This window comes from Dromaius novaehollandiae, chromosome 4 (genome assembly GCF_036370855.1).
Source record: "Dromaius novaehollandiae isolate bDroNov1 chromosome 4, bDroNov1.hap1, whole genome shotgun sequence".
Lineage (NCBI taxonomy): Eukaryota > Metazoa > Chordata > Aves > Casuariiformes > Dromaiidae > Dromaius > Dromaius novaehollandiae.
Genome location: NC_088101.1, coordinates 26,398,914 through 26,413,680, shown reverse-complemented (window position 1 = coordinate 26,413,680; position 14,767 = coordinate 26,398,914). Strand labels below are relative to the sequence as shown.

The 14,767-nt window shown below is 34.4% G+C and overlaps 1 protein-coding gene across 2 annotated transcripts in view; it reads left to right on the top strand.

Moving 5' to 3' along the window:
• The window catches only part of PRDM5 (PR/SET domain 5), a 197,110-nt gene that overhangs the window by 54,582 nt on the left and 127,761 nt on the right, over positions 1–14,767 (top strand). For both annotated transcript variants that reach the window (XM_064510639.1, XM_064510640.1), the window contains exons 13-14: positions 1,650–1,810; positions 5,809–5,902. In XM_064510639.1, coding sequence (XP_064366709.1) covers positions 1,650–1,810; positions 5,809–5,902 — 255 coding nt within the window. The remainder of the gene's footprint in view (positions 1–1,649; positions 1,811–5,808; positions 5,903–14,767) is intronic.

Sequence of the window (14,767 nt, the reverse complement as noted above, 5' to 3'; positions counted from 1 at the left end):
TAATGACTTCACCTCCACTTAGCACAGTAATCACATGTTCCCAAGATTAGGAATGAAGAGATTCACTAAGCAGTTAGAAGCAGTATCAGTGTTAAACTGCCACATAATAGCACATTAAAATGCATCCCCGTTGACCTTGAAAATTCTTCTTCCTAATAGCTAGACTGAAGTATTGAGGGAATAAGGCAACTTGTACTCTAATACCTTTAAAGCATGTTCTTCTTATATTGTCCAAGACAAAACTGCTTTTGTTTCCAAACAAAAGTAAATGAGAGGTTTCAAGTGGTTTTTCTTTTTTGTTTTTTTTTTTTTGTTTTTTTTTTGAGTGGGTGATTTGTAGGAGAGAGAAACTCTGTTTTTATAGGGTTGAGAATGTTCTTGTGTATTTCGGGCACTATTGTTTTTTTGTGGGCACCATAAGCTTCACTTATATGTATTGCATGTATAACGTAATAAAAAAAGTTTTTTATGCTGAACATGTAGCATCAGATGAGCTTTAATATGCATTTTACAGAAATCAATTTCATTCATATTGGCCTTTGGACGAACACCAGGAGAAGGATGGTTTTATCCTCCAATGAGCTGTATTGAGAAAATGAGTTTAGCTGTGTGTGTGTATCCTTGCTACTGGAAAAAGTAGCCTATGCTTATACAAACTTTTCTCTTATTTGTATGGATCAGGAAGCTATAGATCAGACCTCTGACCTGAAAAATGAGTGGTGGAGGATAATCCTTAGATTTTGGTGATCTTTCTTTGCAAGGCAATTGTTTGGAAAGTGTTTTGGGATATGGGCACCTGATTTCCAGTTTACACTGCGTGTGGTTCTGGACATACCTTAAACATGCTTGATTTCTGAGTAAATACAATTTTACAGATGTTTAACTTGTAATCTTAATCTAGTAGTTAATAATTAAAAATAAAGAGATTCTCTTCTGCATTTGTGATAGTGGTGAAGAGAAGGTTCATTGTAATGATTTCTCTCTAGGATCATCTGTCTTGATTTTTTTTTTTTGTTCTTTGTGTTTTTTTTCCTCCGAAAAAAGGTATGCAGCTTTGCACAATATATTTCTTCCCTTCACTTACATACTTTGTTCAAATTTAAAACAATTGATAATATTAATCTTGACTCTTTCACAACCTTCAACCACATCACCATCAGCTGAACAATAGCAGTGGTGTAGCACTTAGAATTTTGTCTTCATCGTCCGAGTTTGCCTTTGCTGAAGTGAATAAGATAATTTACTCAAAGTCAATACTTCTTGCTTTGAGCCTTCTTTTAAATTCAGGAAGATTCCTCTTATCACTTAGGTTTCAAAAGATGAAAACTATTTCATCTTTTTTTTTTTTGTGACTAGGTGCTGGAAAAACGTGCTTCTTTCTACTAGCAGCTATTTAAAATTCCATTTCATCTTTGGCTGTAGAGTTTAATCTCACATTTGTGACTATGTTATTGTCATGAATATGTTCCACTTAATTTCCTAACAACTTTTTTTTACCCGATGTGGTATTCCTTCTCTTTCTGTTCTCAGGACCCAGCTGTTCATTTGTCTTCTTTTGCCACATTTATTCATTTTTCTGAAGCAATGAACATTAACATGATTGCCACAAAAAGCTGGTATCTTTAAACCTCAATTTATATTTTTATAAGGTGAGAGGACCTTCAAGTGTGATCACTGTGATGCTACCTTCAAAAGAAAGGACACATTAAATGTTCATATTCAAGTTGTACATGATGGTCATAAGAAATACAAGTGTGATCTCTGTGACAAAGCTTTTGTGACACCCTCTGTCCTGAAAAGTCATAAGAAAGTGAGTAGAATCAGTTCTTTCATTTTCATTCCTTGTATATCCGTAAGATTGTGACTAAACATAAAATCCCTGGATGCTTTTGTATTTCTGGCTTTTCATTAGAAAACTGTGATAGTACATAACATCCTAAAATGCTTATTACAATAGCAGGGTTATTGGTGGCACCCCGGATCTGTAGAGGGTAAATTTGTGTAAGTCTTGTGTTAAGTACTCCAGCATCAGGCATGTAGCAGATGGGACTTGCTGTGCTGCCCTTACCACATGTCTATATACCAATCTCCAGATTGGCGTTGGGGTCAACTTTAGAAGAAACAGGCTGCTCACAGGTAAGATTTAAATAGTTGTTAACAGGAGAGAAATGCAAAGAAAATAACTGAATCAGGAACAAATCGGCTCAGGTGTTGCCACCAAATGAAGGATGTGAGAGTTTGTTGAAAAACATAACGCATGTATTTTTGGTCATGTACTTCATATATGCCTGTAAAATAACTGAGTGCAAACTGTGGAACTTGTGTACGATATTTTGTGTGCATGATTATGGTAAGCACTGTGCACTATAATACAAATCTCTATTCAGAATTGAGTATAAAATATAATAGTGTCTTGAAACATCTCTCTAACCTTACCATGTCCAATAGATGTTGGAACTAACATGCCTTTGGAGCCTAGATCAAGTTATTGGCAGATATCAGACAACTGAATTCTCTAATTTAAAGGACAGTGCTGTCTCATTAATGTGTGCTTGATCTTTTAACGTATGATTACAGATCGCAAAAAGCAATGGGACCAACTAGGAAAAAAGTTGCTTCAGTTTCTTCTGTGGTCCTTTAAAAGTCTCATTCACTAATGTATGTTAATGTGCTTGCTGTTTATCTTTGTCTTCTGTTTGTTATAAATGCAGCTTTTCTCATATTTAATATGCATTAAGTTACTAAATAATTACAGTAGCTGGAGTATAGTTTCCTGTGATTGTGTGACATTGCTGTGTAACGAAGAGGTATTTCCTCCCAGATACACCTGGTGGAAGAATTCTACCTTTACCTTAGAAGAACTAGAATGATATGGGGTTACCTTGTTTATAGACTTCACTACATGTACTGTAAAATGATTGAGATTCAAATAGCCTGATTCATCAGTTATTCTTTGGCCTGTGAAATCAGTTGAATTTTGCTGCAATACAGATAGAGAACTTCATATTATGGGACATTCTTCCTCCCTTCTCTGCTGTTACTTTTAGAATAAGGAATTTTAAAGCACATTTCTCTTTTAACCCCAGATATGTTGGTCTAAGGAACCCAAAAATGAAGGGTCTACAAAATAAACTGGTGATTTTTTTCTGATTCTTTATTTTCTTGGGAAACAAGACTTGGAGGGAACAATAATATCTTGTGTTAGACCAACTGATTTGTTTGGAAAAAACAGGCAGCTTTTCAGGCACAGAATCTTTTAATCTTGATCTACTTGTGTTAATCACTTCAGTGACAGACCCAGCCTATAGTACTTATATATTGATTTCAGATTAATTTTTTTTATGGGGAATCTTGCCAAGATGGATCCTAAGATCCAAAAATTATTAATGTTACCTTGAGTTATTGACGAGCTCTGCATAAATCTTTAAACTTCTGTTCCTCAGAATCCTTTTAAAAAATTTAGCATGAATTACTATTGGGCATTAATAAAGGCAAAGTTTAAAATGTCGATATACAAGCACGTGTATGTATTTTAATGGGAAGTAGCTACTGTTTATCATTTGTCCCTGTTCTTTCTCTGATGTTCCTTCCTAATTATAATTGCTATTGCTTTGTGTTGCTGTCAGACCCAGACTAGCTCTATGTTTGTGAGTCTTGTAGCAGTAACGTATTGCTCCTGGAAATCCTGTGGGTTTTTTTGGTTATTTGGAATAAAGTAATAATTGTCTGTCTGGTATCCCCCAGCGTTGCTGTTAAAGATATACGTGATTTCTAAAGAGCTCTCTCCTAATCAAGATGGATTTAGCATTAACATCTCTAATTTCAGGGAGTGAAAACTATGCAAGTCCATTCACTACTGAAACAGTACTTGAATTATTTTTCCTTCTTTTGCAACATGATATGTACTATGTTAGAAGAGTGTTTTATGATGGAATGAAGAACTGTATATCAGTTCAAGGTCATTCTTAAAAATAAGAATTAATTTCCCCATCTGAAAAGAATCAACCCAAATTATCAGATGGACATATAATTTAATAATATTACTTCCCTTATCCCATTTTAATTAAGTCAACAAACTTGAATGAAAGAATCCAAAATTTACCAAAAAAAAGCAGTCACTGACATAATGGCAAGTTATTCAATAGGCTGATAAATCTTCAGTCTGAAAAGTGAGTTGCAGGGTATTCAGGAGATAGGAATTGCTGTTACCTAATGCTGAGATTTTTGTGGGGGCAGCATAGTCCCATTTTAGTTATTTGGCATAAATATATTAGAAAGTTCATCTTTTCCATACGGAAAGGTAATTTGTTCTTTGAAGTTATTGAAAGCTTTCAAGTCTTCTTATATTTGTTTATAGTTTTATTACAATATATTCTTTTAAAACTTTTTTTGTCAATTAGAGTAGGAAAATACAGAAGTTAAATGCAAATACAGTGAAAATAAGTTAAGATGATAGTTCTTATTTTACTTTTATCCAAAAAAAAAAAAAGAATCTGGCCAGACACACCAAGTTCCCTTTTCCTTATATATTGCACTTATGGAGTACGTAATTCAGTTTTTTGTACAAATTCTTTTTTTTATGAGGTCAGGTACTGTTGAAAGTGATTGTTGATCTGTTCATATGTAATCACTTTTGCTAAGAAGAGAATTCTATCTATGCTAATTTGAGATATACCTTAATATCCCCTCTAAATGCAAATATCCATGTTCACAGGGGAAAAAATAAAGTAAGTGCTTCCCTTTAATTATGCACTTAAAAACACAGCGAGTTCTTTTCAGAATTAGGAGTCTAAAGCACTGTGTGAAAAGTGATGAGAGCCCATACATGTAACTTTTATTTCAAGGTGAGCTTTCTAGTGTCTGCATAGATTGGATGGGTGAATTCAGGGTTTTTTTCCATTTTAAAATAATTCTTTTTATAACAGTAAGGCACTGTAGCCTTAAAAAGCTTGATTTCAGAAGACAACTTCAGTGTATCATTTAGAGTTAGTGGCAATTGCAAATATTTGGTGCACTTCTCATTATCAGTGATGCATATGCAATATGATTCTAGCATTTATTGCAAACTAGATAGGATCCAGTTATGCGATTTGTATTGACTGAAATCACTGAAAATTTGCACTTTGAAGGACTGCTGTCTATCATACATCAGAGGAGTGGATGGCTATGTTTCATACCTGTGAGACAGAGTGAGAAATCATATGCACAAATTTCCATAGAGACCTTTTAAAGCTCCAGTTCAGGTCCTGTTTTACAATGCGAAAAGTTAAAATAGATGATGTAAAACTCTTTCCATTACATTTAATAATGAAATAAATTATAAATTGTAAATTGTAAATTATAAATTGTAAAAAAAAGTTATAATTATAAAATTATAAGCTTTTAAATAATACTCTAATTTATTAAGGTTAATTTTATTAGGTAACCAAATTATTGTTTACTGTTTTAGGAACTGCTATAACAGAAATCAAATGGAAAAATAGGTGGCTTATTCTTGCAATTATGAAAACACTCAAAGATAAATTGGGCATTTGTAATAGTAACTGTTCAGGAAATTGCACACTGAGGAACTCAAAAGCCAGTTTATTTCGCAGTTAATAATAAGGTTAGTTTAGAAACTTTAGAAATAAATTGAAAGAACACCTGTGGTTAATTGCCTAGAATCTATGCCTGATGTGATCGAATAAAATACATAACGGTTGTTGAAGAGAATAGTGGCTAATGTCAAGTACAGTTAATCTATTCTATACTTCATTTCTTTAAAGCTATGTTGAAACTTTCATTCCTGTCTTTCTGCACCCCATGTAGACTCACACAGGAGAAAAGGAGAAAATCTGCCCGTACTGCGGACAGAAGTTTGCAAGCAATGGAACACTGAGAGTTCATATTCGAAGCCATACAGGTACAGTGATATTTATTGTGATGAACAGAGATGTTTTTCTGCATATATAGATAGGTACCTGTAAGTATGTGCACAGTTGCTTCATCTATTTACAGGCAGAAATACAAATTTACAAGGTAGAATGGCATAAGACACCATGTTTTTCAGATTTTTTTTTTGTGTAAAACCATGCTCTATTCTCAACTATCAATATATATGAATGATAGTTTGTAAATATTCTGTTAGGTTATCCTTCTGTTTGCTCATGAGAATCTACTACTTACTGAGCGTCAGGGTAGGTTTGTGTTTGGGTGCATAAAACTAAAACCTGTCAACAGTTTGTGTTTGGTTAAGTAATTTCAGTGAAGCCATGAGAATTTTTACCCACTGAAGATCTGCTCCTGTGACATGAAGCAAATATGAATTGTCTTTATTAACTTGAAACATTGTTAGAATCCCTATAATGCCTATGTTGACTATAGTATGCTATAAAAATAAGTATTTAAAAAAAGTAGGCTGACAGATATGTATCAGTGATTTCTCAACTAAAAATATCAGTTAAAACAGAAATAAGATGTTTGATGTTTTGTCTGTTCATAGGAAAAATTTTGCTGTAAAGACATCATTGGTTCTGTTTCTTCATTGGTCATGTAATTTCCCATTCCTATAAGATGTTAAAAAGAGATGTTAGAGGCTATGTCAGAAGATAAAGGGATGATCCACTTTAACAGTGATACTTTTGCTTTTTTAAGAAGTATTTGAACATTATTAAGCCACTAGAGAAAGGGTCTGTGAAATAATCAGGTGCTGTTTTACAACACTGATCCTATTTATTAGTCTCTAAAAGTAAGAACACCACCCAAATCACAAGCTCTTATCTGGGTCTTTTCAGTTGTCAGCGAAATGAAGATAAGTTTGAATCCTTGGCTATGAGTTTATTCATCTGTATAGCTTCTGTGAAGTCTTGAAACTCTAATTTCATATGATGCAAATTCTGACTTTATCGCAGCCTATATCTTACCCAGATTAGAATGTTCTCCTTTGAGTACACTTTAACTCAAAATTAATTTTCTGTTGCAATAGTCCTGGGTCTGAGTTTTTTAACTTACGTTGTGACACAGATTGTACTACTGTCTCCCCTGTCATGTTACATGTGTACTTCTGTAAACACACTGAAAATAAATTAGACACATAGGTCAGTTTCACTTACCTGAGCTTTTGTTCTTGTTTCAAATATATGACACGTTACTGAAAGAGGCTGCTTTGTGATAATTTGCCTCCCATGCAAAAGGGTATAGATTTGGTTTTGACAGGCAAAACATGAGTTAACAAACAGCCTTCCTATGGTATTCCATTCATTTTTGTATAAACAAATTTGGTTTGCAGGGAGATGACAGAATTGGTGTTTTTTTATCATTTAGCTTTCTATGTTCTTTGGTAAAATTCTGTTAAGATTAAAAGTTGTTTTTAGTTTGATTTATTTTACAATCTTGAATGTGACTGCCACAGACACTAGCAATTTTAGTGGTCCTGCAGTCAGGATAAAAGGCTAAAATTGATTTATATCTTTAACTCTTGTTGTTTGCTAAATCCCATGTTTGGAACACATTTCTCTCAGAGCAGCTGTATAAAAATATATACATATAAGCCTGTATAAAGAGATTCTGTTCAGGTGGTTACTATATACAATAACCATAGGCATAAAAGGCACTGAAGTCCAAAGCTGACAAGATACAGAATCGCAATGCAACAGTTCTCTTTTGTCCATTCCTCTTCTTTCTGCTTGCTCTTTCTTCTACAGCTTCACCTTCTCAACTCTTTTCCAGGTCCTTCCCGCACAATCTCACCTGCTGTGTCTTTCTCTTCAGTCTTCTGCCCCGTCATCTTTTCTATCACTTCTACAAGATGCATAGAAGAGCACAAATAGAAGAGCATGTAGAATGAGGATTAAGAGAATCCTTGGGGGCTATGCCCTTTAGAAGGACCAGACACTTACCCACCTTGGCTTGGCTTGAAAGAATCAGGTAGACAGGAGTAAAGAGAAGCAGTTAGATAGCATTATTAGTTGGTTATTCAGCACATCAGTCCACTTCTATGAATGTGACCATCTCAATTTCTAAACTGTATTAACTTTGGTTGTGATGTTATATTATTATTTTAATTAAAGATATTTCTTTACCTTCACTTTGCCATCCAGTGAGGGAGTATGTTACCATTAAATTCTCCTGTATTTTCAAATACTAGACTGGATTTCCATGAAAATTAGGACTTCTTGTAGATTTTCCAATGCTTAAAGGAATATCAGAACGTTACTCTAATTCTTCATTAGAATCTCTGGATTCACATTCCACTGTGCGTTGCATGTAAGTCTGCTTCTTCTTTACTTTTCCTAGTGGAGTGATTTTGTTTTTTCTTATTTCACAGATCTTTTTCTTAAACTTGAGGTACGCTTTCTGTATGTTACGGATTTTAGGCATTAGTTTGCACAGAGCAGAGAGGCCTTTGTGTTTCAAGCTGATAGAGCAAATAGCTCTTGGGGAAAAGTTGTTACAGCTGTCAGAGTGAAAATGTTTTTCACACATGTGCCACTGTCAGTGACATTTAATGTTTCAGTGCTCTTAGGCAGATTTTCCCAAATTTAGGAGTTAGACTAAGATGGGTTTCATGAAATCACACTCTGAAGACCTCTAGCATTGACTATAAAGGCTTGCAAAATTTCTAGCCATTATTATACCAGAAACAGTAAACTAAGCATTTTGAGCCTATTTGAGGTATAAAGGCAACCAGGATTTTAAGTACACTTGTGAATTAAATGTGGTGAGAGAAGCTGATGAAGAAGATGAAGGGATGATACAGATTGGAATTAATGGAATATATACTGTAAAACAGTTTATGAAAGAATTGCCCTGGAGAAGAAAAAGAAGGAAACTTTCAAGGCTTCTTTATCTAAAAAGCTGGAAATGCTCCTTTTCAAGAGAGTTATCATTCAGGAAAAATGGCTTGCTAAATTCATTTATAATGACCTGTGATAAATAAACTCCAAATCTTTCATCTTCCAGTCCAGTTACTGTTTTGATGTCAATCACATTTTTGATGAAGAGTTTTGTAATTCACATTCTTCCTTGTGGGAACTGACTTAAATACATTTTCACAGTTGGTCGTGATGTCATTCTCTTATGATTCCTGACTTTTTGGTTATCCTGATGAAATATGGAGGGGAAAAATATTATTATATTGCACTTCTGAAGAGGTGTTTTTGACTTGTGTGTAGCTAAAGACCTAAGCCAAGTTGTTCATGATCCTAATAAACACAGACAAATCCACTGAAGGAAATAATTGCTCAGTGCGGAAAAGTTGTGCTTTTCCAGTGTATTTAATGGGTCAGAGTGAGGCAACCCTTTCTGAGAGATAGCTTGCTTCATTTCAGAAAATAAGGATAGTTGGCGAAGGGAATTTGTTTCATCTGCAAAAAAACTTGAATATTCATTTGATGGCTTTTAGTAATAAAGTTCACTGCATCATGATAATCCTTGGCAACTTTTCAGGGGTTATCTGAAGAGTAAGAAATCCTCAGCTCATCAAACAATGGAGTGATAAGCTTATTTTATTCAGTGATGGAGGTTTGCTTTCTAAATGATTCTGTGTTGAATACTGTATGCTCTTGGTATCCATTAAATGCTGTGGTTTTGAATTAATCAATTCAAAACTGTGCCCTGCTTTATTTTTGGTCAGACCTCTAAGTATCACTTTTCATTCTGAGCAAGAAGTGAAACAACCAACCGCTGTCTGTCTTCATGAGGTGATTCATCTTTGTGAATAAGCCTTCTGCTTTAGGAGCAACTGAATGGTATGCATAAGTGTAAATATTGGAAAGACCTTTATGTCTTAGTGATTACAGCTGATTGGGTTTGAGTCCTGGTTCAGACTTTTGAGTTGTCCTATTTTCTGTGTGCGTGTTCAGCTAGACTTTGTTTTATTTGGGACTTAAAAGAGGCGTTGTTCTGTATTAATACAATAAAGTCAGGACAAGTTCTTTTAGAAGAAGACTTGTGTATGAATTTTTATCATTTTATGTATTGATTTCATTTACAAAGCTGGTTCCCAAGATTCTTGGGAATTCTCCTGGTTCTGCTTTAGAATTCTATTTTTGATATGCTTAATAATCCATATACAAAAAGAGAAGATGTAAATGGGCTTTTCTGGCTGTTATTTAACACACAGCACCAGGTCTTAAATGTTTTCACTCACAGATGTATGCATGCTTCCTCAATAAGCGATTTTCTTCCCTCTTTTATCTCAGAGTAAGACTCTGTAAATGAGCCCTAACAGTACTTGGCCTTTTGCAGAAACTGAGCTGGTTTGGGGTGAGTGAACATGTCTGCATGTGCATGTGTAGAGGGAGACGCTGATGTTTGTATCTGAACCTAGCATATTGTTCTGTAATTCATCATCTGGGTTTCCAGCCTTGGAATGACAGAGACAGCACTCTGTAGGTCAGCTGAAACACTATAGCGCATTCTCCCTCTGCTGTATCCTGTTGGTTTATGGCTTCTTAGGGTCAGAGGGAACTGGGGTTAATTCAGCAAAAGAATCCTCTGACTGTGATATAAATTCCATGGCTTGTTCATAAATTGTAAAAGAAATTCTGTGGACTGCTTTTTGGGCTTGAAAACTGTGGGCCAGAAGGTTAATTACTTGCCTGAAGTTTCAAGCAACTTTCATGGTTAACAGTTGCTGGCTGTGGTTTGTGCTTTCTTAGCAGTTGCCTTATACATAGGTATTTAAATCTGTTAATTGCTGTCTTGTGCGTGTGTTTGTATATATATTTGTGTTTGTCTATGTAATATTTGTTAACAGTGCATTTTTATCTGTCTGATACTTGTATTGTTACTTTCCTAGTTAGTTATATCCTAATGCCTTCCATCTTTCGGATAGAGCACATCAAGTTGTAGAATAATGGAAGTTATGTGAGGTAGTTTGTATTTGCAGGTTCATTTTTCTGAGTAAGAGAATTGAGTCAGTTCTGACTAATTCTGTCCTTTCCATGCCATCTTTTACCAACTGTTATTACATAGTTTAGGGACTGGTGAGGGACAACTGATGATCATAGAATTCTTTCAGAAAATGCTTATACATACAGAGATGGTTTAAAATGCAAGGAAGCATAACCTTATTTTGCTTTTTCCACTACACTTAGTTAAGGTCCTGATACAAAGCCAATAAGACGACTATGACTTTACATCTGTCTTAAATATTTTCAAAAAATATCGATGTTTTTATTTAATGCCCTTTTTATTTAAGCCATGACCTAATGTGGTATTCTTTCATATTATACTCTCTGTGGAAAAACACTATGTGGAACAAAAATCCTTATTTTTGAAGAAAAAGTTGAGAAAGTTCTTTTTAAATTCACTTCCATATACATGAATAAAAGGAAATACTAACAAATTGCGTTAAAATAGTAAAAAGCCTTCAAACCTTTGACTTTTATATCCTTTATGTCACCATAGTTAAGCTTACTTTTACCCATGGTTTCCTCTTCCACAGTTAAATATTTTTTGATATGCTTGTGAAAACATTTTGCCATACTCATCTCACATAGCTTTTGGTGATGATGGCCTTCTTGAGATGTTCCTTCTCCTGCCTAATATTATAGCCTAAACTTTGTCATTTCAGTTACATTTCTAAGATTTGATGAACTTGGAATTTACGTATATTTAAAATGCAGCTGTGTAAAAATTAAGGTCTAAATTTTGCATTTTCATGTCAAAACTTCTGAATAACCACATGTTAGTTGTGGAGCTATAATCAAAATCTTTGGATATTAACAGTAGTTCAGTCATCTGTATGAATATAAAAGACTCTAAAATAGTTAATGAAAGTCATGACTTGATAAACAGTGTAACTCCTGTTTATTGCTGTATAAAAATAGGTCTCCAAAATTTTAATAGCTGAACAGGCAGCTGTGCATTGATACACATAAGAAAAGATGTACATCCAGGGCTCCGCAATCTAGCAAATCTTCTGGCAAATTGCATTATAAGTTATTTATATTTTTCTACTTAAAAAAAACAAAAGATAAAAGGGAATCTTCATTGTGCTATAAAAAGAAGCACCTTCAAGTATATGCAAAAGTGTGTCTGTATCTAGTCAATGAACAGCTTGCTAATGTCTAGAGATAGTTCTTTCTATTCAGTAACTTATAGATGATCTCTCTCTTTTATCTACTGAACTAAAAAAGAAAAAAAGCTTGCAGAAGGCCTCAGAGGTAAGGATTCTGCATTTCTAAACCTTTCAGTTTATATATCATTGTCCTATTTATCTTGAGACAACAGTTAAATCTTTAAAAGTACCTGTAAAGTTTCATGCAGCTGTCAGCTTCTTGTTGTCTGCTTCCATGAATGACGAAGAAATGTTCTTATAAGAGATAGATTATTTGAATGCTGATGATATCTTCAGATCAAATTAATTATACCACTTAACTGATTGATTAATGTATATAGCTTAAAAGATTTGTTTCACCATTGAGTTCACTGAAGCATCAGGTTTTAATGCTGCTTTCATGGGTAAACAAGATCATTTCATTCTGCTGATAGATGCAAAGAATCAACCCTTTTATTCTTTAAAGTGAGCATGTGGGGTTTTTATTTGTGACTAAAATTTTTAATGCTACTATAGAACTGATGAGAGGCTAACTAATAATCACTGGTAGTTCATGCTTCACTGTAAGAATTCAGATACCCTTTTATATTTTTCAGGGTTCTTGCTAGTCTTTATGGTTCCTTCAGTAAGAGACAAGTAAAACCATTGTATCATGAAACTTGTGATGGGCTAGATGGGACAAACATTTTGATTATACATCAAACCAAATAAGTACTTCCTGGTAAACAAACCTTCTGAACTATCGAAGTGTCACTTCCGTGCCTCAAAGAATAAGGCATGTCTAAGTAGTTAGAAGAAAGACAACTAAAAAATTGGGTTAAAGCAATCTATTATTATATTTCTTTTCTTTTGAAAAGAATAGGACTCAGATTTTTTTCTAGGTAAATATGACCCTTGGGAGTGGATGGGAAGTGCATTTAGTTGAATCACATAAAAGCAATTCTGGTTCTCTGTTGTGTTTGGAAAATACACAAGTATTGGATCTCAGTTAGAAAGCATTCACAATACACAGGATTACCGTTATTTATCATCAGTGAAAAAAACAAATGCAGAAATAATTAATGTCTTGTCTTAAGTCTGCCAGTTTGAATGTCAGTTAAAATGAAGAATGCATAAGAAATGTCTCTAACTGACCCATACCTGAGTTCTGTTCCTCCGTTTCTCTCATGCAACAATTACAGCCCGTGCAGGACCACTCTCCTCAGACCAGTCAAGGAATCTCGCTTCTTTATCTGGCTGACTAGGAGTATATAATTACATGTGTATTTGGTGTTTCTGGGTTTTGTCTTAGTTGAAGTCCAGAGGTATTTTATCTTTCAAGTCATGAAATTATTTAGTTCTTGCCATGAGGGAGCTATTCCTGTGTGGATACTTCTGTGCCTTCTAAACTGCTAAACTTGGAGTGGTAACTTCAGTGGTTGAAAATGAGGCACGCAGGCCAGAGTTGTGTGTAGGGCAGAACACTCTGTTTATTGTCTAGTCAAGATTAACAGTGGGGCTTGTAAAGAGAGGACTTTGCTGCTGCAGTTGGCCAGACTTCTTGATCACTGTGCCATGATTTACCCTTACTAGAATCCCTTGTTAAAATTATAAAATGCTTAAGAGACCTATGATATTAAACACTTTAAAAAGTATTACTCTGTATCTAAAAAACTGACACTTCCACAAGGGAGAAAATTTCTAATTTTGAAGAAGAGAAATGTCTGTCTCCTGTAAGTCCATTTGACATTCTGTACAGCACAGAGGTGTAATTTACTGATTTTTTTTAAACTTTAAATATTTAATCTTAATAATCAGTTTTTTTGGCATTTTCTGATTTAAGTTCTGTTGGAGTCATTTGGCTCCTTAAATTCCTATTTAACTTCATTTCAATTCCTTATGAAGTTCATTTCATTTGGAAGAAATTCAGTTCTGTCTGTCTTATTTTACTTGTGTTTCTTTGCCTCTGTTGGTGTGCAGATATTTATATAATACATTAACTGGATCTCTATATGGTTAAGGGACAAACTTTCTTTTTACTTTGTGGGAGCTCCATATACAGAGCAACAGCAGCAGAGGATAAATGTGTAAAGTTGTCAAATGCTCTATATGAACAGATAACGTTCTAAAGCATATGTCACAGATTACAATTTTGTCCTATCTGTTAACCTTTTGCCCATCCTTACTTGGTGTTGAGTGCTGTCATCACCTCAGATTGTCTCTGACTAAAAAGGGCTCTTGCAATTCCCTTTCTGGGCTGCCCCGTTGATCACCTGGTATGGAGTGTTGCATGTGTGATCCAGATGGCCCTTTTGCTTCCAAATTCCTCCCCAGGAGAACTGTCTTCCTTTCACCAGAGTTTGTGGTGGTGGATCCTGCCTTCTTTGCCCCCTGAGCCAATATTGGGATGCTCTCAAGTTAGATGTTTAAACAGGGTTGTACTTTAGCATAACCTTCTGAAAATTGACTATAAAAAAAGATGCGTTCAATTTTTTTTAATTTGTAAATCATCTTCTAGTCATTGTAACATCTAGTTCAACATAAAGATGCGTTCAGTTTTTTTTAATTTGTAAATCATCTTCTAGTCATTGTAACGTCTAGTTCAACATCTGAATAGGAGTGATATTTAGAAGATGCCAAATGGTCTGTAGAAGATTTTGAGGGACCACGATGCCATAATTATCCATTAATTTCTTAAAACGAAAGAAAATAATTCCTTTTCATGATCTGATGTTCAGTGCAGTT